The following is a 25,424-nucleotide window of genomic DNA, read 5'->3' as shown; positions in this document are numbered from 1 at the left end:
TAGTCTACATATATCCTAAAGATACTTGAGTATGATAAATCATATATGTTAACGTTATAGACTAATGATCGTCAAATCTCTTGATAGGGATAATGGCCCATCTAGACCTCAGGGCGATAATGAAGAAATATTAGAACCGAGTTTCCATATCTAGGTGCAATTGCAGCACTAATGTATCTAGCAAAGTGCACCAGGCTTGAAATATCATTTGTAGTGCTTTATTGGCTACATGCAGTGCATCACCCAAGAATATTTTTAGATATCTTCTGAACACCAGAGATCTCCGTTGTTTCTAAGAAAAAAGAATCAAGATAGGGCCATGGTTGGATCTCATGATGCTAGGTATATATAAGATCCCCTCTTAGATCATAAACTGGTATTTTTTTTCTTGAATGGAGGTACAACCTTTTCATGGAAGTCGTAAAGATATAATTTAGTGCATGCATCCACTAATAATTCTGAAAATCAATGGTTTATATGAAGCATCACATGAATGTGTATGGACTCACAGAATGATGAACTTGGTTAAAAGTTCAGGGGGTATTGATTGGTAGGAATCACCCACCATTATGTATGAAGAAAATTGTGTATGTATTACGCAAATGCAGGTGGGTTACATGGAGAGCAATATTACAGGAGGTATTTTATCCCCATGAGTAGCGGAAAAATGGGGAGATACATGTTTTGGAAATGAAGTCATGTGATAATCTCAATGATTTGTTCATAAAGTCTTTACCAAGTTCTTCATTCTAGAAATATGTTAATGGAATTGGTACAAGATGACATTATTATTTGCAAGGTTCAGGGGAGTTCGCTCCTGAATGATAACCCATAAAAGGTCTTTGATATTGCACTTTTTTCCATTATATGAGTTTTTCTTAAATTGTTTCCCATAAAAAGGTTTTTAATAAGACAATACTAATACAAGCATTCTAATATGTCATTTTATCCTTATTTTCTCACTCAGTTAAGGAGTTTTTCATGGCATTGCTACGTTTCCAGTGGGGTTTCTGGAGGAGCTTTTCAAGATGATGATACTTACACAGACAAGCTTAAATTAGAGGGAGTCTTATAATTTATTTAATCATGTACTCCCTCTATAAAGAAATATAATAGCTTTTAGATCACTATTTTAATAATTTAAACGCTTTTATATTTCTTTACGAAGGAAGTATTAATTAAGGAGTAATATTTGCATATGGTAACAAACGTGCGGTTGGCCTCTTTCCCACTCCCACCGACGTATCCCTTCCATCTCATGTAATCGTCACGTCCTGTGGACGCACCTCGTCGCGAAGTATAAATGCGTAAACTCATCATGAATAAAATAAAATGAGACTGTTCATTACATGCATTCGTTCCTTAACACTCGTAGGCAATATTGTCCCGTCAGCAAAACCCTTCCATGCTAGTAAAGGATGAGACTTGCCTGTTCCCCGAGCATGTGCCCATCCGTGCTCCCGCGTACGTGGCTTGATTTAATTGAAACAAAATAAGGTCTGGCCCCATCCCCTTAAAATCGGGGGAAGAGGGGGATGATTAGCTTACAAAGAAAAAAGAAAAAAAGACAACCGTAGGATGAAGTGGAAGCACGGATAGGAGCACGGAGAGAGAGCAGGCAAGCCGGATCCGTTAGTAAGGGTACACTAATTTATTGGCCATCCGATTTCTGTTGCGAAAAATCATGTTCCTTCCAGTGACACACTAAGAGAGAACGCAGTGATTGTTATTAGCGTGCCATAGCATAAGAATTAGGAGCTTTCGACTTGAAGCAAAGTCTCACCCATGGAATTTCCTGTATAGACAGTATTAAGTATACAGCCTACCAAAATCATTGGTTAAGCACATGGAGCTACAGAAGGTTATTCCCTTGGTGCAAATAATATCCTCTGGATAATTGTCCTCCCATCCGCTGAAACTAGTTCAGAGACGAATGATAGATACATGCCGTGTTACGATGGATGGCAATAATCATGAACGATTGAACGGGCTTGGCGACATCTATTTTCTTCCTTTTTTCTGCATTGACTTCTTCGTTTAGCCGCGTTTGAATCAGTTGATATATAGCTGAGGCGGTTGTATTAAGGTGTTAGTTAGCACATGCATGTGTACTTGTGTACACACATAACAGGCTGTCAACTTGTCACACGTTGGCATGCACCCAAGGCTACGTAACTAGTCGGCATGTGTATAAATACAGGGAGTTGCGAGGACATGTACACACCATCCGTCCATTTCCTCGACATAGATCCTTGAAACATTCCTGTCTCCAGCCACATAGTAAGTGCTGCTTAATTCATTCGTGTAATTTGGTTATTAAGGTCCATGGCGATCAGGTTTTTGCTGCTCCCTCTGGCCCTGCTGGTTCTCGCAGCAGCTAGCTCGGCAGCGGTGGCTCAGCTGGAGATCGGCTTCTACAGCAAGACATGCCCGAACGCCGAGAAGATCGTCGGCGAGGAGATGGCCAAGATCATCGCCGCCGCGCCCAGCCTCGCTGGCCCGCTCCTCCGTCTTCATTTCCACGACTGCTTCGTCAGGGTACATAACTTACCCGTTATTGTATTTCTGCTGCTATTGATCATGAAATGTATGCTTACATTTCTGTGCATGCAACGCAAATTAAATTGCAGGGTTGTGATGCCTCTGTCATGCTCGAATCCACCGAAGGTAACGTGGCGGAGAAGGACGCCAAACCAAACAAGAGCCTGCGAGGGTTCGGCTCCGTGGAGCGTGTGAAGGCCAAGCTCGAAGCCGCGTGTCCGGGCATCGTCTCCTGTGCCGACGTGCTAACCCTCATGTCCCGCGACGCCGTCGTGTTGGCTAAGGGACCCTTCTGGCCAGTGGCGCTGGGCAGGCGAGACGGCAGGGTGTCAAGCGCCACGGAGGCCAGCAACGAGCTGCCCCCGGCATCCGGCGACGTCCCTCTACTTGTCAAGATCTTCGCCTCCAAGGGCCTCAATCTCAAGGACCTCGTCGTCCTCTCCGGCGCCCACACGCTCGGCACGGCGCACTGTCCGTCTTTCGCCGACCGGCTCTACAACACCACCAGCGAGAACGGTACCTCTGGCTTCGTCGACCCGTCTCTGGACAGCGAGTACGCTGACAAGCTGAGGCTCAAGTGCAAGAGCGTTGATGACCGAACTATGCTGTCAGAGATGGACCCCGGTAGCTTCATGACCTTTGATACCAGCTACTATCGCCACGTCGCCAAGCGGAGGGGTCTCTTCCGCTCCGACGCGGCGCTCGTCTTCGACGCCACCACCAAGGACTACGTCCAGCGTATCGCCACGGGCAAGTTCGATGTTGAGTTCTTCAGGGACTTCAGCGAGTCCATGATCAAGATGGGCGACATTGGCGTGCTCACCGGGGCCGAGGGAGAGATCAGGAAGAAGTGCCGTGTCCTCAATTAGTGTTTGTTCATTCTTTACTGTAAGGGGACGCGTTCGATGATGGTTGTGTGGAACTATTTATTGTAGTAGTGTGACTTATTATATTGAGCGAATATCATTTATTCACCAACTCTAATGAGTTGCTCCAAAGCTTTGTCCACCTCCTCCTCGGCGATAGTCCGTCGCAAAGCCATGATACCAATAGATTTGCAGATTATGTGTCTACATAATGTTCTAGAAGAGGATGTTTACACCAGTCAACCACTAGAGATTTTGAAGAAAAAAATGCACCACATCATCTGTACAAAGTTGATAAAGTCTTGTATGGACTAAAGCAAGCACTTTTTTTCATGAAATGTCGTGTGCGTATCTCTGTATTGATAGGTCGTAGAAAGTACAAGGTGCAACTCTCAACCAAACGTACACACCGAGAGCCCAGAAACATCCTCTTCCCTAGAAGGAAGAGTGTGAGTTGAGCCGAGGAGAAGGAGGTGCAAACTAAAGCTAGGGTTGTAGGTAAAATCCTATCTAACCCTTTAGCACCAGCACCAGCCCAGCTGTGCGCCTCTTCCTTCATGTCATGGATTAGTATGGCTGAGGGAGGATGCACTCCATCGAAGATGACATCATTGCGGTGCTTCCAGAGTTCGGGGAGAGCATGTTTGTGGCCCTGACCACCAGTTAAAGAAGCTAACTGCGCCATCAAGGTGGTGGATGGTGAGGCGGCTCTAAGACAAAATCTCTTGCCATGAGATTCGAAAGAATATGCATCCAACAAGGAGGTGATGCAGGTTCTCAGCTTCCCGAGAACAACGGACACAGAGAGGCTCATGTTGGAGTCGACATCTTGCCGGGCGATCCGACATCTGTCTTGGGAGGCCGACCAGTCCATCACAGAAGATGAGAAATGGCAATCCTTCAGTCAATAGAATCCGTAACTATACTGCTCAAATAGTTCAATACCAACCAACACATCAAGTAATAACCAAATAGATAGAATGATAATATGAAATACGAAGATATCAACACAGCCGCAGTCACGAGCCTTGATAATGCCCAATGGGTTAGGATCTGAGCAAGCTTAGTTTGGATGATGGAATATTCATTGTACCGATTGCTCTTAGATATAAAACTTTTAAATTTGTTGGTTTATTTTTTTCAATCACGGCAAACCATATGCACATTGTATATCTTTTCTTATTTGATATACAATGTTTTTGCCATGTTATTCTAGAAAACATGGCAATTTTCTTACCTTGCTATTACTAGCACATGGCAAAATGAAGAGAAAATGTTTTCACACAAAACATGTCAATTTTTGTAAAGCGCATGACAAATTTTAGCAAAACCCCATGGCAAAACTTTAGGAATTTTGTAAAAAGTAAAATAAAATGGCAAAAAAAAAATTTGTACCATGGGAAAAAATTCTTACTTTTCATGATTGCAAATTTATTTTTATACTATGGCAATTTTAATTATTTTGTACCATGGCGAATTTTATTTGTGGACCAGGGCAAATTCTTCTTTTCTTACTTTTCATGATTGAAAATTTATTTTAGTGCCATAGCTATTTTATTTTTTGTATCATGGAAAATTATACTATTGGACCATGGAAAATTATTTCTTTTCTTACTTTTTAAGGTGACAAATTTACTTTAGTACCATGGCAATTTTATTTTTTGTAACATGGCAAATTATATTTTTCGACCATGGCAAACTTATTTTTGTATATCGTCATTATCTTCGTTTTTTATCATACAATGGTATATTCCTTTTTAGTAAATTATTTCTCTGGACCATGGCAATTTTATCATGCACATCTTTTGCAAATTTATTGAACAAACCAGGGTTAATTTATTTTTAATACCAATGTAAATATCTTAACATACACCATCGCAACCCTTTGTGTCTTTTTATGATGGCACACCTAGCATTTTTTAGGCAATTTAACATGGAAACTTTTTGTCTGTGTTTTAAGATGATGTTTTTTAAATACGTTAATCTTGGAAATGACCAAACATTTTATTTCAACATATAGGTGATTTTTTATCATGAACAAGGAAATCTTTCTCCTACTCTTAAAATTGAAGGGAAGATGTCGGGGAAGTGAAATTCTCCCCAAATTTTTGGACGAACCAGCTAGACCCCTGCGTCGCTCGTAGTGGCGGCTCAGGGGAACCCTAATCCTGCTGGCCACTGCCCTTCCCATCCAACACCTCTCCCTCACCGTCGCTGAGGGTCTTTGTCGGGCGAAGCCCAGGCAGTGCCGGAGGCTACGGGGCCTTCCATGGGTGCGGCTCCTCGCCCTCCCTGGCGGTGGCACGACTCCAATGTGGTTGCGGTGGCGCTGCTAGGTGACGGGTGTGGCGGGGTGCTCTGCCCAGTGGTGTGCCCTGGCTTGCAGAGATGGCTTGAGCTGTAGATCCCTTCGATCTGATCTGGGTGGGCTGGTGGAGCTCGGCCCAAAGTTGCGGTCAACCGTGTGCCTCACCGGCCGATGCGGCCTAGGGCTATGGTCGGCAGGCTTCATGCCATGGATGTTGGCAGGCAGGTGGCAGCGGGCTGGATCGGGGCGGCGTGGGGGCCGACCGTCATGAAAATAATGGTGGTTGTCCTCCTTCTCTTTTTCGCATCATGGCAACGTCCTACATGATCAGCCCTCCTCGATTTGGTCATCGACGTGTTCTGGACTGTGGCCGGAGATCCTACACAAGATATCGAGATTGGATAGAATTCGGTCGTGCACGCCATATCAGCCTAAGAGGTTCCATGACGATGTGGCATGAGGCTCTATTGTTTGTTGACACCATGGGACATGCCGGCTTCTTGATATCTATGGTGCAGACAGCTGTGGAAAAGGTCATGGTGACTGAGATCGGAGGATCAGTTAGACGGACAAAGCCTTTGAGGCGATGGAGTCAGCTAGGTGTTTGAAAACTCTCAGGAGCAGCAGTGTCAAGTGGGGGTGGCAGCACTAGAGGAATTCATTTTTGGTGGTGCTCCTGGGGTACCGGGCCGTGACTTCCATGGTGAAAACCTAAGGTTTGGCTTTCATTGGTCGTGCCTGGCCATTGAAAACCTAAGGTCTGACCTTCATTGGTTGTGCCTGGCAATTGCCTTGCTGAAGGAATCGTTTTGACAGCTCAGACTTCTTCAGGGTGAAAACCTAAGATCTTGGATCGGGCAACGATGGTGCTTGTGCACTGTTTCCTTCTTGGAGGCGTTGCTTTTGGAGAATTTTTACATTTTACGGTTGTTGTATTTGGTGGTGGTTTGTTTGTGGCTGCTGAGAGAAATCGATCGTTGTGGTGGGGCCTTTGGTTTTTCTTACTTTTGTACTTTGGTTGTGTGTATCCTGGATGCCGTTGTGACATCCTGTAGGTGTAGAGACTGGGTGTAATTGGTATCTGTGTGATATTAATATATTCCCATTTTCGAAAAAATTGAAGGGAATAGCGATCGGGATGGATCACTGGAGGCCCTATAAACGGGTCCGTGTCGAGAGTGTTCACATGGGGAGGTGTACCATATAGCGAACTAAAATAGCCAATCGTCCCCCTCCTGGATCGAACGATTCATTTGATGGGTCTCCGTCCCCCGACCAAGATAAATGTTGATGCAGCGGTAGCGAGGAATGTACTCCTGGGAGCTGTAGCTCCGATTGGCCTAGACCATGATGGCCTATTTTTGGGTGCTTCACTAATTGTAACTAGTGGAATCATAGTAGCCCCATACCAGCTACTACCACCATGTCGTCAAGCTAAGGCGTCTCTTCCGCTCCGACGCAGCCCTCCTCTTTGATGCCACCACCAAGGACTTTGTCCAGTGTATCGCCACATGAAAGTTCGACGGCGAGTTCTTGAGGGACTTCAGTGAGTCCATTATCAAGATGGGGGACGTTGGCGTGCTCACCGGGGCCGAGGGAATGATCAGGAAGAAGTGTCACGTCCTCAGTTTGTGATAATTCATTATGTACTGTAAGTGGACGTTTTCGGCGATGGGTGTGTGGAACTATTTATTATAGTAGTGTGATTTATTATTGAGTAAAGATTATTTATTCATCAATGCTAATGAGCTGGTCCAAGGTTGTCCACCTCCACCTCGGCGATGGTCTGTCGCAAAGCCATGATACCAATTAGATTTGCATATTGTTTTTCTATATAATGTTCTAGAAGAGGATGTTTACGTGAGACAACCACTAGAGATTTTGAAGATAAAAATGCACCACATTATGTTATAAAGTTGATAAAGTCTTGTATTGACTAAAGCAAGCACTTTTTCATGAATATGTTGGATGTGTATCTTTTATTGATAGATCATAGAAGTACAAGGTCCAACTCTCAACCAACATACACACAGAGGGCCTAGAAACATCGTCTTCCCTAGAAGGAAGAGTGCGAGTTGAGCAGAGGGAGAAGGGGGTGCTCATCCCTAGAAACTAAAGCTCGAGTTGCAAGTAAAATCCTATCTAGCCCTTTGGCACTAGTGAAAGGATCGATATAGTTGACTAGAGGAGGGGGGTGAATAGGCAACTTACAATTTTTAGCTTATATTTACCAAATTAAACTTTGCATCGAAATAAGTTGTCTAGATGTGTAACTAGGTGAGCAACCTGTATGATGCAACAACAAAAAGCACACACGCTAGTAAGGGATACAACACAATAAGCATGCACAAGTAAAGGTGAGAGATAACCAATAGCGGAGCCGGTGGAGACAAGGACGTGTTACCGAAGTTCCTTCCCTTTGAGTGGAAGTACGTCTCTGTTGGAGCGATGTGGAGGTACAATGCTCCCTAAGAAGCCACTAGGGCCACCGTATTCTCCTCACGCCCTCACACAATACGAGATGTCGTGATTCCACTATTGGTGCCCTTGAAGGCGGCGATCGAACCTTTATAAACAAGGTTGGGGCTATCTCCACAACTCAATTGGAGGCTCCCAACGATACCACGGAGCTTCACCACAATGGAATGTGGCTCCGAGGTGACCTCAACCATCTAGGGTGCTCAAACATCCAAGAGTGACAAGATCCGCAAGGGATTAGTGGGGGAAATCAAATTTCTCTTGGTGGAAGTTTAGATCCACGCCTTCTCAACCAATCCCTAAAGAATCAACAAGTTTGATTGGTTAGGGAGAGAGATCAGGGGAAAATGAGCTTCAGAGCAACAATGGAACTTTGGGGAAAAAAGGTAAGTCAACTTGGAGAAGAAGACCTCCTTTTGTAGTCGGGGAACCAATCCAACCGTTACCCCCTTCTTCAGCCCGCACAGAGCGGTACTACCGCTGGTAGCAGCGGTCCACCGCATAGACTGAGAGTAGAAGAAGTAGAGGGAGAACGGGAGAGAGGGGGGTCTGGGCGGCACTAGTAGTGGTGGTAGCCGCGGTACTACCGCTGCTACTGCCGCTACTACTGCTGCACAACCCGACACAACAAAATTCATCCTCGAATCGAGGCAATAGCATTGCAAAACCAGGATGGTACTGCCACCTACTCGAAGCGGTACTACCACTGTAGACAGCGGTACTGCCACTTGAGGACCATAGGCGGTACTACCACTCTGGCGGCGGTACTACCGCATCCTCCTCATAGTCTCCGCAACAGTTAAAACGGCAAGCTCCAGGGGGAGGAAAGGAGCTGGGGTGCAACAAAGACATGTACGTATTGATTCCACCCTAGCCTTTCCAATGCGGACCCCCTCTTGATAGTACAGTGACTCCTACGACTCAAGTCTACCTAACCGAAACATAGGAGACTACACCGTCTTCTCATAAAGCTCCGAGGGGAACCAAATCATCTTGTACCTAGACATGAGATATCTGAAATGCTCAATGCACACGATTAGTCTGCAAAAAGCATTGTCATCAATCACCAAAACCTCTTAGGGAGAAATATGCCCTTACAATCTCCCCCTTTTGGTGGATTGATGACAATACGGGATTTGCACATAGGGATATAAAATGAAACATAAGCAAACCCAACATCTATAAAATATGGACAGGCTCCCCTTATATTTTATAAACGAGGCAATCCTTGCAACAATATGAATGACACTAAGCATGGAGGAAAGGTAACGAAATGAGCATGAAGTAAGGGCACAAGATAGTATAAGTCATAAAAACATACTAGACAGTAGGAGATTAGACAATAAGATAAGTTGAGGACATATGTCTTACACCATATGATAGTCTCCTAGACTCACACGAACACAGCCACACACCAACAAGCCAAAGCAAATGAAGGTTCAACAACACGGAAGCAAAGAGAAACACAAGACTTGGCGGCAAAGCAAAACACACGACTCACAAATCCTACACTCTTTCCCCTTTGGCATCGACATACCAAAGAGGCGGAGAGGACACCTATGACACAGGTGATGGCAAAACTCCAAGGCATCACCAATCATGTTCCTCCTCCTCAGACTCCTCAGCAGCACGAGATGTAGAAGGAACACCAATATCCTCCTCTGACTCACTCCACAGGCAGTGCAGTCTGGTCCACTGCTCATCATCTGTGATCCTCTCCTCAGAGCCATCCTGAACCTCAAGGCCAACCTGCCTCATAATAGCCTTGTCGCGACAACGAGCCATCTTGGCGTTCACATGAGCCCGGTACTGGCCCTTGGCCTGCATGCAGAACAGGGCCTTCATCTTGGCCTTGAGCTTCTTAGCCCAAGTGGGCTCCGCTTCAGAGGGCTCATAATCATCATCATCATCAGCATCAGCCTCTGTCTCAGCGTCAGCAGCTCCAGACGGAATCCCAGACCTCAGAACCGATGTGCCCCAGTTCTCCTTCTTCCTTAGATGCTTGATCTCATGAGGGGTCAACTCGCCAGTCTCCAGCACAACATTAGGATAGGTTTGCATCCAAGCCTTCTAAATAAGCAACATGAGAAAAGGCACATAGATGGGACACTTGCGCTCAGAAATAGCAGTGACAAGCTCAGACCACATGACATGAGAGATATCCAGGGATTCTCTAGTGTTTTATTCCTTCTCATGCTGGTAGAAAAGAAGCATGTCCACACGAAAGGAGTGAACCATATCCAAGTTACCAATGCGAGGGAAGAGAGTCTCTCTGAAGATGTGATCAAGTATATCCAGACAGGCAGGCAACTCATAGGTCTCCTTCTGAGTCTCGGGGTGAATCTTCAAAGTACAATAGGGCCAGAGAGATTGCTTGCGAGTGGAAGTTGCATTGCGGTGAGGGCGAAAGCCAACTAGGTTATCCTTGATCTTCAATCCCAAGTAACGCCATGAATGCCTTCCATTTGACAGAGAGAATCTTGCCATTGGTCATCCAAGTCATAGTTCTTTCCTCATCCGTTCCAAGATGGACGGTGGCATAAAACTGGGCCATCAGCATCAAAGTCATTGTTGAACTGCATGATCCTGAGAATGTTCAGCTGAGTACACATCTGTAAGGCTTCGCCAAAGTAGGCAGGATAATTCTCCATATAGTCAGTGTCGATGGTGTGAACATAAACATAGAGATTCTTCTTTGCTTTGATCACATCAAAGTAGATTGCCCACTGAAAACGGTTCCACAAAGGACGATTGACCAGACTGGGCTCTTGATCTTGCTCATAGGTATTGCGCCGATGCTTCTCCCAGAACTCCTTGGCCATCATCTCAGTTACGGACTTGGGCTTCGGCTTCGGCTTCTTCATTGTACTCTTGGTACGCTGCTGAGACAAAGTTGGCGGAACACTTGAGGGAGGAACACTTGAAGAGGCAGTCGTTGTCTCAGAGGTGCGGTAGTGCTCCGAAGTAGAACAACCAGGGTTGACACGGCGGACATGTTGCTCATAAGGGCCATCACCTAGAACCAAACACACGGACACACACTGGCATGCGTCGATGCTATACAAATGGTTTTTAACCCCTTTCCGCGACGGCATTTGGGACCGTCGCCAATTGAGTGTGTGCGATAGGGTGTCCTTCCCACACGATCCAGAAACCGTCGGGGATATGGAGCAGTGATCCAAAGGCCTTCCAAAATGTAATCGTGTGCGATGCAGCACACACTAAATTCTTTCGCACGTGTGGTATCGGTGATTAAGCGTTTCTAATGACGCGGTGAAACCATACGGTCTGTCGTAATGAACCGTTTGGGAAACAGTATGTAAGGCACACAGGCCAACATATGAATTGTGTGCAATTTGTGCCCCATCGCACACAAGTTTTCTGTGTAACCCGTATGCCATGCTAGACTCCATTGCACACGCTTGCCAACAATTACCGTCTGTGATAATGTTCTATCACAAACGGTTCAGGAGCCCCTTCGCACACATACAAGTGATGCAGACCATTTGTGATTTGTTGTGTATCATCGACGCTTGCCACAAGAGTGACGCGTGCTTTTCATTTGGGATCCCACACGTTTCCTGAAAAAATTACGACTGGGATTGTATTTTGCATTAGGCACGGTTTCTACCCAGTTCTCGTGTGCGATAACGTGATATCACAAATGGTTTCGGAGACCCTACGCACACGTAGTAGCGCTGCAAATCATTTGCAATATGTTGTGTATCACCAACGGTTCCGCTACGATTGACATATCCTTTCCGATGTGGATCGCACACACTCATTTAGTTGAACTCTGTGCGGAGCAATTGCCAGGTTAAAAGAAAAAATATCCCATTTTCAATCGGCACACAAAAAGAAAATTCGCCACAATATTCAATTGAACAAATAGTGTCCACAGGAAGAACATTCATCAGATTTCGCAACAATTGCAATTCAACATATGGTAGTTAAATTCCAATGATTTGTCCACACATATATGCATTACATAATTAATCGTAGTGTACGAAATACAAAGACCTCATCAGATGGAAATCAATGGATCCATGCGTTATATGTTTAGCGGCTAACTCTTACTCAATGTTTCAGGAGAAGGCATGCTGAAATCTTCACTATCACAAGTGGGATTGATGTAGTGATCCAGGAAGAAGCCATTGATAAATCTCCGAACCATCAGCAATTCACCAGCCGAAAGCGGTTCAGGGGTCCTTGGTTTTAAGACGAGTTGCAGTATTTTTGAGATCAGAATGTGCCATATGAGTGGAGTAGAAGATATTAATTAAGATAGACTTACTGCTACTAATTTGCGAGGATCGTCACAACTATCAGCAGATTTGCAGATGGAGATCATGTTGGGGAACGCAGTATTTCAAAAAAAAGACCTACGATCACACAAGATCTATCTAGGAGATGCATAGCAACGAGAGGGGAGAGTATGTCTATTTACCCTTGTAGACCAAAAGCGGAAGCGTTTAGTAACGCAGTTGATGTAGTCGAACATCTTCGTGATCCAACCGATTAAGTACCGAACGCACGACACCTCCGCGATCTGCAGATGTTCAGCTCGGTGACGTCCCTCGAACTCTTGATCCAGTGGAGGCCGAGGGAGATTTTCATCAGCATGATGGCGTGGTGATGGTGATGATGAAGTTACTGACGCAGGGCTTCGCCTAAGCACTACGACAATATGACTGAGCCATAAAACTGTGGAGGGGGCACCGCACACGGCTAAAGATCAACTAGTGTGTCTATGGGGTGCCCCCATCCCCCGTATATAAAGGAGGGGAGGAGGAGGCTGGCCGGCCCTAGGGGGCGTGCCCAAGGGGGGGAGTCCTACTCCAAGTAGGAATCGGCTCACCCCTATCCTAGTCCAAGTAGGAGAAGAAGGAAGGAGAGGGAGAGGGACAGGGGAAAGAGGAGTCGTGCCCCCTCCCCTAGTCCTATTTGGACTCCCCTTGGGGCGGGGTGCCACCTCCTGGCTGCTGCCCTCTCTCTCCCCTAAAGCCCACTAAGGCCCATTACTTCCCTAGGGGGTTCTGGTAACCCTTATGGCACCTGGTTTTATCTGAAACTATCTGGAACACTTCCCTTGTCCGAATAACATGGTCCAATATATCAATCTTTATGTCCCGACTATTTTGAGACTCCTCATCATGTCCATGATCTCATCCGGGACTCCGAACAACCTGCGGTAAATCAAATCACATAACTCATAATACAAATCGTCATCGAACGTTAAGCGTGCGGACCCTACGGGTTCGAGAACTATGTAGACATGACCGAGACACGTCTCTGGTCAATAACCAATAGCGTAACCTGGATGCTCATATTGGTTCCTACATATTCTATGAAGATCTTTATCGGTCAAACCACATAACAACATACGTTGTTCCCTTTGTCATTGGTATGTTACTTGCCTGAGATTCAGTCGTCGGTATCATCATACCTAGTTCAATCTCGTTATCGACAAGTCTCTTTACTCATTCCATAATGCATCATCCCGCAGCTAACTCATTAGTCACTTTGCTTGCAAGGCTTATAGTGATGAGTGTTATCGGGAGGGCCCAGAGATGCCTCTCCGAAACACAGAGTGAGAAATCCTATTCTCGATCTATGCCAACTCAACAAACACCATCGTGGACACCTATAGAGCATATTTATAATCACCCAGTTACGTAGTGACGTTTGATAGCACACTAAGTGTTCCTCCGGTATTCGGGAGTTGCATAATCTCATAGTCAAAGGAACATGTATAAGTTATGAAGAAAGCAATAGCAATAAACTAAACGATCATAGTGCTAAGCTAACGGATGGGTCTTGTCCATCACATCATTCTCTAATGATGTGATCCCATTCATCAAATGACAACACATGTCTATGTCTAGGAAACTTAACCATCTTTGATTAACGAGCTAGTCAAGTAGAGGCATACTAGGGACACTCTGTTTGTTTATGTATTCACACATGTACTAAGTTTCCAGTTAATACAATTCTAGCATGAATAATAAACATTTATCATCATATAAGGAAATATAAATAACAACATTATTATTGCCTCTTGGGCATATTTCCTTCAGTCTCCCACTTGCACTAGAGTCAATAATCTAGATTACATAGTAATTATTCTAACACCCATGGAGTCTTGGTGCTGATCATGTTTTGCTCGTGAGAGAGGCTTAGTCAACGGGTTTGCAACATTCAGATCTATATATATTTTGCAAATATCTATGTCTCCCTTCTCGACTTGATCGCGGATGGAATTGAAGTGTCTCTTGATGTGCTTGGTTCTCTTGTGAAATCCGGTTTCCTTTGCCAAGGAAATTGCACCAGTATTTTCACAAAATATTTTCATTGGACCCGATGCATTAGGTATTACACCTAGATCGGATATTAACTCCTTCATCCAGACTTCTTCATTTGCTGCTTCCGAAGTAGCTATGTATTCCGCTTCACACGTAGATCCCGCCATGATGCTCTGCTTAGAACTGCACCAACTGACAGCTCCACCATTCATAAAAATATGTATCCACTTTGTGACTTAGAGTCATCCGGATCAGTGTCAAAGCTTGCATCGACGTAACCGTTTACGACGAGCTCTTTGTCACCTCCATAAAAGAGAAACATATCCTTAGTCCTTTTCAGGTATTTTAGGATGTTCTTGAATGCTGTCCAGTGATCCACTCCTGGATTACTTCGGTACCTCCCTACTAAACTAATAGCAAGGCACACATAAGGTCCGGTACACAACATTGCATACATGATAGAACCTATGGCTGAGGCATAGGGAATGACTTTCATTTTCTCTCTATCTTCTTTAGTGGTCGGGCATTGAGTCTCACTCAACTTCACACCTTGTAACACAGGCAAGAACCCTTTCTTTGACTGATCCATTTTGAACTTCTTCAAAACTTTGTCAAGGTATGTGTTCTGTGAAAGTCCAATTAAGCGTCTTGATATATCTCTATAGATCATGATGCCCAATATATAAGCAGCTTCACCGAGGTCTTTCTTCGGAAAATGCTTATTCAAGTATCCTTTTATGCTATTCAGAAATTCAGTATCATTTCCAATCAACAATATGTCATCCACATATAATATCATAAATGCTACGGAGCTCCCATTCACTTTCTTGTAAATATAGGCTTCTCCAAAAGTCTGTATAAAACAATATGCTTTGATCACACTATCAAAGCGTATATTCCAAGTCCGAGAGGCTTGCACCAGTCGATAAATGGATCGCTGGAGCTTGCACACTTTGTTAGTACCTTTAGGATCGACAAAACCTTCTGGTTGCATCATATACAACTCTTCTTTGAGATATCCATTAAGGAATGCAGTTCCAAATTTCATAAACATAAAATACAGCAATTGCTAACATGATTCGGACAGACTTAAGCATCGCTACGGGTGAGAAGGTCTCGTCGTAGTCAACTCCATGAACTTGTCGAAAACCTTTCGCAACAAGTTGAGCTTTGTAGACAGTAATATTACCGTCAGCGTCAGTATTCTTCTTGAAGATCCATTTATTCTCTATGGCTTGCCGATCATCGGGCTAGTCAACCAAAGTCCACACTTTGTTCTCATACATGGATCCCATCTCAGATTTCATGGCCTCAAGCCATTTCGTGGAATCTGGGCTCATCATCGCTTCCTCATAGTTCGTAGGTTCATCAGGGTCTAGTAACATGACTTCCAGAACAGGATTACCGTACTACTCCGGTGTGGATCGTGCTCTGGTCGACCTTCGAGGTTCAGTAGTAACTTGATCTGAAGTTTCATGATCATCATCATTAACTTCCTCACTAATTGGTGTAGGCATCACTGGAACTGCTTCTGTGATGAACCATTTTCCAATTCGGGATAAGGTACAATTAACTCATCAAGTTCTACTTTCCTCCCACTCACTTCTTTCAAGAGAAACTCCTTCTCTAGAAAAGATCCATTCTTATCAATGAATATCTTTCCTTCGGATCTGTGATAGAAGGTGTACTCAACAGTCTCCTTCGGGTATCCTATGAAGACACATTTCTCCGATTTGGGTTTGAGCTTATCAGGTAGAAGCTTTTTCACATAAGCATCGCAACCCCAAACTTTAAGAAATGATAATTTGGGTTTCTTGCCAAACCACGGTTCATATGGCGTCGTCTCAACGGATTTCGATGGTAGCCCATTTAACGTGAATGCAGCCATCTCTAAAGCATAACCCCAAAACGATAGCGGTAAATCAGTAAGAGACATCAGAGATAGAAACATATCTAATAATTAAAGTGCGGTTACGATGTTCGGACACACCATTACGCTATGGTGTTCCAGGTGGCGTGAGTTGCGAAACTATTCCGCATTGTTTCAAATGAAGACCAAACTCATAACTCAAATATTCACCTCGACGATCAGATCGTAGAAACTTAATTTGAGGGGGTGGGGTCCTACTCCAAGTAGGAATCGGCTCACCCCTATCCTAGTCCAAGTAGGAGAAGAAGGAAGGAGAGGGATAGGGAGAGGGAAAGAGGAGCCGCGCCCCCCTCCCCTAGTCCTATTCGGACTCCCGTTGGGGTGGGGCGCCACCTCTTGGCTGCTGCCCTCTCTCTCCCCTAAAGCCCACTAAGGCCCATTACTTCCCCGGGGGGTTCTGGTAACCCTTATGGCACCTGGTTTTATCTGAAACTATCTGGAACACTTCCCTTGTCCGAATAACATGGTCCAATATATCAATATTTATGTCCCGACTATTTCGAGACTCCTCGTCATGTCCGTGATCTCATCCGGGACTTCGAACAACCTGCGGTACATCAAATCACATAACTCATAATACAAATCGTCATCGAACGTTAAGCGTGCGGACCCTACGGGTTCGAGAACTATGTAGACATGACCGAGACACATCTCCGGTCAATAACCAATAGCAGAACCTAGATGCTCATATTGGTTCCTACATATTCTACAAAGATCCTTATCGGTCAAACCGCATAAGAACATATGTTGTTCACTTTGTCATCGGTATGTTACTTGCCTGAGATTCGATCATCGGTATCATCATACCTAATTCAATCTCGTTACCGGTAAGTCTCTTTACTCATTCCTTAATGTATCATCCCACAACTAACTCATTAGTCACTTTGCTTTCAAGGAATATAGTGATGAGCATTACCAAGAGGGTCCAGAAATATCTCTCCGAAACACGGAGTGACAAATCCTGTTCTCAATCTATGCCAACTCAACAAACACCATCGGAGACACCTGTGGAGCATCTTTATAATCACCCAGTTACGTTCTATCTTTGATAGCACACTAAGTGTTCCTTCGATATTCGGGAGTTGTGTAATCTCATAGTCATAGGAACATTTATAAGTTATGAAGAAAGCAATAGCAATAAACTAAACGATCATAGCTAAGCTAATGGATGGGTCTTGTCCATCACATCATTCTCTAATGATGTGATCCCATTCATCAAATGACAACACATGTCTATGTCTAGGAAACTTAACCATGTTTGATTAACGAGCTAGTCAAGTAGAGACATACTAGGGACACTCTGTTTATCTATGTACTCACACATGTGCTAACTTTCCAGTTAATACAATTCTAGCATGAATAATAAACGTTTATCATGATATAAGGAAATATAAATAACAACTTTATTATTGCGTCTAGGGCATATTTCCTTCAGATCATGTGTCTGTAAACATAGTATCCACAAAGGTTGGTCCCTGCTTCTTGCTGAGGACACTGAATTTTTTGTACAAAATTAGTCATGTATTTGTCCTGTTAGGAACAACCTAACCGGTGTTAGATGTATTATTTTTTGTTTGAACAAAATATAAAGAGGTTTGTTTATAAGATTGAACATTTGCCAAGCGTAAGGACAGGTATTTGTAGACTGTTGGATAAATTTTACGAAAATAATGGATTTCGGTGTGTTGCCGGAGAAATGATCTCGCGCTGCCGAGGTAGTTCCCTCTTGAACAGGTTCCTTGGTGTAGTTTAGCACAATGTGCGCACACTGGAAATGTTGATGAATTTTGACAACATCAATTATTGAACCAGATATGAATATAAATTAATTTCAACATCATAGAATTCAATACCTAACCATGAATTGCTGAAGATGTGTTAGATCCTGAGCATTTGCTGACTCTCTGAGAGAATTGATGTAGTAAACTGTGTTCTTGTTTGGAACAATGAATGCCAATATCTAGTGATCGCTACATATCAAGAAAGCCATGAACTTATGAATTATGTCGAAATCTGGAAGACAATAAGTGTATGCGTGGTTGTTTACTTGACTTACTGTTCATGATATGGCCAGAGAAATGATTCTGAATGGGACGTGTTTTTGAAGAGACGGACGACCGTGTTAACGGCCCAGTCCCGTAGGTCCTTAGCATGTATTGTTGTGCCATTTGCTAATTCAAGATCTATGAAATACACCCTAATTTGGTTCTGGGCGATGAGTGCTTTAAGTACGAGGCAATCGTTCTCTTTCCTCTTCACTCTCCCGCTGTGCTTCCTCGTGGTCGTGGGTGTAGCCTTTTTGGCCACTTCCTTCTTGGTACTTGAAGCATTTCTTGCAGAACGTCTGGTTGCTTGCATGGTAGACTGTCGAGCAGACGATAAAGCTTGGACGAACTGCTTAGCAGACGGTTTATCTATGCTGGACCGCTGAGCTGGCGGTGCTGCTGTGACGGACTACTGGGATGTAGGAGCAGAAGCATTGGACTCCTGAGCATGCATTGAAGCTATGTCGGTTTTCTACGCAGGTGGTGCCAACTTGTCGGTGTGCTGAGGAGACTGTGCCAACGCGTTGGTTTGCTAAGTAGGAAGTGCTAATGCATTGGTATGCTGATCACGCGACTGGGGACCAACAGACTGATCAGCAGTCGGTTCTGGACCTACAGACTGCTTAGAAGGCGGTTTGGAAGCGTCAGACTACTTAGCAGTCTGTTCCACCAGGTTGGTCTGCCGAGCATGTGCCGTAGCTGGGTCTCCCCCCGCTGCTTCAGTGGCCGGCATCTGAACCAGTGGTGCATCTTCAGCAGTTGTAGGCCTTTCCACTGGCTGCTTTAGGACAGAGGATGACATGGCCTGTACGCCACAAAGTCAGGCCGGCTGATGACAGGTTGATGCATCAGCCCGTGAGATCTGTTGTGGCAAGAAGAGAGTCACCGGTTGACGGGCAACAGTGGTTGCTCTTGGCGGGGCGTCAGGGATCTCATCTATGAACTCTATGTCCTTTTGTGGCCACTGGATGTTATGTAACAGTGTTTCTCCCAAGGTCCTTTGCTCATCGAAGTCTCCTAGGACATTCTTCAGAGTAAATTCATTGAATACAGGCTTTACTTTAGTCACGTAGCACTTCACACAGCCCGACTTCAATGGCACATTGTCCAAGAAGAGGCCATCTTCCAAGAAGGGTGGGCAAACCCAGGCTGTTGCACATTTTAATGTACCTTCATAACGTGTAAGCATGCCCTTCAGTCTGTCTTTCATTCCAGATAGATCACATATAGCATCATCACGAGAAGCTACAGTCTCAGTGTCACTGGGGTCAGCTGATGCACATCTACTCTTGTGCAGTGTTGTCGCGCAATAAGCAGCAACCTCCATGCCCGCCTCCCCTCCCATTTGCTGGCTATCGGTCAGCGTTAGAGTCTTCTACATCATCATTGACTCCTCAACATCCTTCCAAACAGCCGGATAAATCTCCTTCCTCAACCTTTCATACAATACATTCTGCTTCATTTCACTCCTCGCTTTTTTCATGCTGAGCCTCTCTTCTTTGCTGAGTGTGAAAGCCCTCTTGTGCGGGACATTAACACCTATACCCCTTGCACGACCAGGGGGCTCTTTTGTTTCCAGAGAAATGGACAGAATGTCACATGGCCCTGAGTTCCTGTAGAACGTTCCAGGGATGTTGGAATCCTCTAACATCGCTTCATGCAGTTTGGCGTCACGTGCGTTTCAAAGTAATAAGTTTTGTCATCACGCCTCTTTGCACGTGCCCGCAAGTAGTCTCTGGCGCGTTCGCCCCTGGTTTCACTAAAGGTTGGATTCCCACCCACCGCTACTGCTTCTTTGTCCTCCTATTCCCATATCAGTTTCATGTCATAGTATCTTGCCACACCCATACAGTGGGGGGGTATGTTCTTCTTCTGAAGTTCCGATTGCTTGAAACTCTTCTCAGCAAACTCTTTAGTTTCCTAACCCTTTTGAATTTTTCCCAGTCTGCCTTTGTAAATTGGGGGTATGCGGGGATTGTGTCCTTGCCTTCACTCAAGTACTTCTTGTACAGCATGTGCTTTCAGTTTCTCCAAGCATCCCTAGCCTTCTTCAGTGCACTGTGTTCCACCTGCTTTCTCCACTTCTCTGGAATGTTGAAGTGATCCATGATCTCCCGGACTATCCTTCGCCGTGTTTCTGTGACAGCCTTCCGAAACCCCGGCAGATTAATGTTGAGCCTTGCCCTACCAACAAATCCACACACACTCCTGAACCTCATGTGTGCTTTATCTGGTTTAGTTGGAGCCCAAGAATTTAAATCATTCTCAGTTACTCCATATACACCTTTAGGCTGGTGTGTGGGCTTCCTTGGAGCGTTCCTCCGTGTCCTGGCCGGAAGGGTAATTGCTGCAGCTCTATCCCGTTCAAGACTACTTGATCCCTCAAAATCTGTTGAAGACCTAGGGTTGTCCTGAAGCATGAGCATTGTTGCTGCTACTCGGCATCTACAGAGAACACATGCGAAACTCAGGAAAGAAGGATAAGCATAAAGCTAACAACTTGGTATCAAGCTTTCTAAACATGCCATGCAATAATTTAGAAAATGTACTGCTAATTTGTTAAGTTTGTGTGACTCGGGCGCTCGCGATCTGTAAATAGGAAGTAATTTATTGGAACAAATATAGCTTATATATAGTAAGGAAGATAGATAATGAACATATATATGTTCTCCTTTATTTTATAGCCAATTTGGGAACATACAGAACGAAATTGGAAGAGGTATTGCAAGGAAATATGCCTCACCGCGATGGAGAGCAGTAACTAACAGGCTTCTTAATGCAAACCCGGCCGGACCACAGGAGAGGCGAGGGTTACTACATCGATATGCTCGAGGGTGGCTGGCGAGCAAACGAAGACGGCGAGGCGTGGGACGCCGCATGTTGGGAACGATAATGGAGGTAGGCTTGACGCCGAAGAGCGGGCACACGGCCGGGGTGAGCACGGCGGCACCGAAGAGGGTTCTGCTGTGGATCTGGGGGAGGGGGGGCTCGCGAAGGAGATTGGATGGACTAGTTGAGTGAAGCGCGGGCGGACGGCAGGGGGTGTTGGGGACTCCGAGTGTTGGCGGCCTAGATGAAAAGGGTGAAAAATATCCGCGGTTGCTGTGCGCGCGGAAAGGCCTATGTAACCGGTTTCCTCTAAGCGCTCGTGTGCACAAACAGAATAATTTCATTTGAAATGAAGACACACTAATTTTGAAATGAAGACGTGAGTTCGCCGTTTCTCCTCTAAATTTTTCCCACGTAAACTAATTACAATTTTACCACGGGTTTGATTTTCTAGCGCACTTCAGGTCTCCTATGTTATATGTAAGACATTTTTTGGCATTTACCGTGCATGTTAGCATATAAATCAATTCCTAGCTAGACTGCATTTCCTGTCGAAAGGGATGAGGATTACCGTTCAATCTGAGAGGATCCAACGGTGCAGACGTACGATCCGTGGGGTTTGGGTTCTGGACAATCAGAACGCACGACTCAGATCGTGCGCGCAGCAAAGGGGGGGGGCATCGTCCACGGTTTGGAAAGGCCTGCAAAACAAGGATGTACATAAATATCTTCTCTATATTGGAAATGGGGCAATGTAATTAAAAAGGCAAGGTATAATAGTTAGTACCATCCTGTAGTGAACTGATGTCTTCTTCATTGTGCAGACAAAGATCTTGTTGTTTTTTGTCGCTAATTTCTTTATCTTAACAATCTTTCTGAGTTTCTTGACTTGACAGATATTCATGGACAACTCATTTCCCCATATGCAGAAAGGGTCGAACTATGGGTCAAAACCTCTAACAGCAGGACCTACATGTGCAAGACCAAATTGTTAAAAACCTAAATATTAGAATGGTTCCCGCAATTGAATAATAATGTGCTATTAGACAACGTACCATGCATGTGCTAACCTCGATTGTAAACCTCTGTGCTTCCCATTGTTTCCCTGCAACACATATAAGGTAGTTAGTCACCAGGTTAAGTAAGAGTTCGCATGCTATTAGTAAAATATGTTGATGAAAAATAAGCACATTGCAGATTCATCAGATTAATTCAAGCCACATGGAAAACCCATTTATCCAAACCAAGCATGATTAAGAACTAGGAAATATAGCAATTGTATATGTTTCTCATGAATTAAGTGCAGCCAAATTCGATTTATTTCTCACATGGTATACAATAAAAGAATGCAGCCACAATAATTGAACATCGCATTGCATAATTGAACCAAGCAGCCAACTGTGTTGCGTCGTTGGCGTGTGAGGTGTCGACGGTGGCCTCGACGGCGAGGTGCTCCTCCAAGATCTAGGGGTCGACACGAATGGCAGCCATCGCGACCTCATCCGCGCGTGCGACCGTGATTTGCTTCTCCGCTGCCAAATGGTCCTTGGGATCCTATCTATACTGCGCACACCATGGCTTAGGGCGGTGCTTATTTGGTGGAGGGGTCGGTGATTTGGGTGGAAGGTGCCGCTCCGGCGGTCGGGGCATGTGGGATGTGGAAGGAGAAGGAGGATGGGGGTTGGGTGTGGATTACCTGCCTGGATAAGCGACGCCGAGCAGCGTGGAGGAGGGTCGCCGGCGAGGAGGCGGCGTTGCAAACAAGGAGTGAAGGTTTTAACTTGGAAAGGAAGGCGGAAACAGGGAAAATGTGGCTTTTGGTAAGGGGGAGTGGGCTGGGAGGTAGATATTTCCGCGGAAGCCAAAAATTGGAATCGCTTCACCGAAAAAACTGGCGCGCAAAGTGTAATCAGACACGGTCCCTTATTCAGAACTGTGTATGATATGTGAACATCACAAACGATTCAGATAGGTTAACCCGTGTGTGTTGAGTTTGAATGTCAAAATTTTTGGTTCGAATTTCCCTGGTTACAGTGGTCATCCACGTCATTCCATAATTTGGGTACACAAAGGAGACTAACTTCTTGATCGAGCAAGTTTAGCAATTAAACAAAGCTAGCTGACCTAAACATTACTCTAACAAATTAAAGACCAGCGCTCTTAATTAAACAAAACAAAGAGTACCACTACGGCTGGTGCCCTTCGATCTCCGCGCGCCGCCTCCATGTCCAGCTCGCGCCAGACGGTCTCCTGGGGAAGGGGCTCCATGGCATCAATTGCACCATACTGGGCAAGCATCTCGCCATCCGCGTTCACCATATCTTCGGAATAGGCCGCCATGAGCTGCGCATGGGCGGTTGCGATCTAGGCTCTAGCGGGCTCTTCCGTGGAAAGGTATGCCGCGCAGGAACGGACGGCTGCTCGAACTCTCTCGGCGATTGCCAACTCTTTGGCCGTGGGTTGCCAACCATTGTCGGAGAAGCTTCGTTCGATTTGTGCGGTGACTGCCACGAGCTGGGCATGGATGGCCTCGACATGGTAGTGGGCGGCCTCCATCAGGGCTAAGGCCGCCGCTGTGGAACAGACGGTTGTTGTGCCGCTCTCGCCAGTTGCTATCCCCGAGGAAGATGCTGCTGCCGCTACCTGAGAAACAACAGTGGCCGTTTGGGCTGCCTTGGCTGCCCAGACTCAGACTGTGGTCGCCCTCATGAAGCTTGTTAGCACGCGCCTGGTGGCTGCGGCCACACTCTCGCCGGAGTGAGCCGTCGAAGTTGCCCTCACGATGTGGGCCACGTCCTCATCTTTTACCGGCGATGAATGAACAGTGAAATGATATTTGGGGAGTGAGCTAGTGTGCTTGACACGCCGACTGTGGACTGTAGCCGACGCACGTTCTCGCATAAGCCATAGGCGTACTATACACCGACGATACTCCAAGATATTTTGTGCTGCATCTCACACGATTGGTGATAATAAAGTGTATGCGATCTACTTGATTTATAATCTTGATTTGAATTACGTAATGGGGTCACGGCTACAAAGGAGGGTGTTTGAATTGCTAGAACTTTTATCTGCAGTGAACATGCAACTATAGGTGTGTCGTCAAAAAATAGAATTATTCAGGTGCATAATTCTAATTTGAACTACATGCACATGATCCAGTGCATATAAACGGGTTGAAAAATCAAATACGTGTCCTTGGTTGCATTCTTAGGTCCCATGCAAGAAACGGGAATGGATGTCACACACCCTGCCATCGTCACTCGACCGCAAATATTGAGATAACTGGTTTTTAAATTCTAGTAAATTTAAAACTCGTATGAAATTCATGAAATTTGGCATGCTATCATGGAGCGGCATCAACATGGCGTCGTTAAATTTTCGTCCCATTTAGGGTAGGTTTGGGTATAAGCTTCTCACAAACCAGAGCTTCCCACAACAAGTGTGATGGTTTCGATAGGGAACGTGCCACCTTTGGGGACGAAACGATATCCGTTGCTCTTATTGCTTTCAAAAAATTTCGAGTGTCAACATAGAACAACAGGAGTGTTGTGTTTAATTTTAGAATTTTTGGGGTTCGTTTGGACACTTTTATACATTAACTGGGTTTTCTAGACATTTCATGTGCAGAATTCTAATTTGAACCACATGCACAAGCTCCAGTGCATATAAATTGGTTGAAAAATCAAATTTGTGTCCTTCGGGGCTTGCTTAGGTCCCATGCAAGAAATGGGAATGAATTTCAAACACCAGGGCACTATTGATTGCCGGCAAAACATTGAGATACTTTGTTTTTAAATTCTAGTAAATCCAAAACTCGTCTAAAATTCATGAAACTTGGCATGCTATAATGGAATGGCACCCGGCATGTTGTGGTATTTTTCGTGTCCATTTTGAGAGAAGGCGCACTCGAATAACAGGCAACAAAGGCATTTTGAAACAAATAGCTGCCACTGTAACATCTCAAACGTTTTGTATAATTTAAATTGTGTGCGTTCTGTTAACCATTCACGTTACGCCACGCCTCACTCTTTTACTGGCTAGGCGCTGTCGTGCGGACAGGTGCTTGAGTGCTTGACTAAACGGAAGGCGTGCCAACAGCTTCCCCAGGAAGCCAAGAGAAAA

At 45.0% G+C, this 25,424-nt stretch overlaps 1 protein-coding gene across 1 annotated transcript; it reads left to right on the top strand.

The window, feature by feature from the left end:
- The first annotated feature begins 2,207 nt into the window (after nt 1-2,207).
- LOC125528706 (peroxidase 1) lies at nt 2,208-3,539 on the top strand. Its single transcript, XM_048693141.2, has 2 exons — nt 2,208-2,538; nt 2,631-3,539. Exons 1-2 carry the CDS (start codon nt 2,326-2,328, stop codon nt 3,408-3,410), a joined length of 993 nt encoding a protein of 330 aa, XP_048549098.2. The 5' UTR covers nt 2,208-2,325; the 3' UTR covers nt 3,411-3,539.
- The last annotated feature ends 21,885 nt before the right edge of the window (nt 3,540-25,424 follow it).

This window comes from Triticum urartu, chromosome 7A (genome assembly GCF_056163025.1).
Source record: "Triticum urartu cultivar PI428250 chromosome 7A, HENAU_Tu73, whole genome shotgun sequence".
Classification (NCBI taxonomy): Eukaryota; Viridiplantae; Streptophyta; class Magnoliopsida; order Poales; family Poaceae; genus Triticum; species Triticum urartu.
Note: the sequence above shows the minus strand (reverse complement) of the source record. Positions and strands in the feature narration are given on the sequence as shown.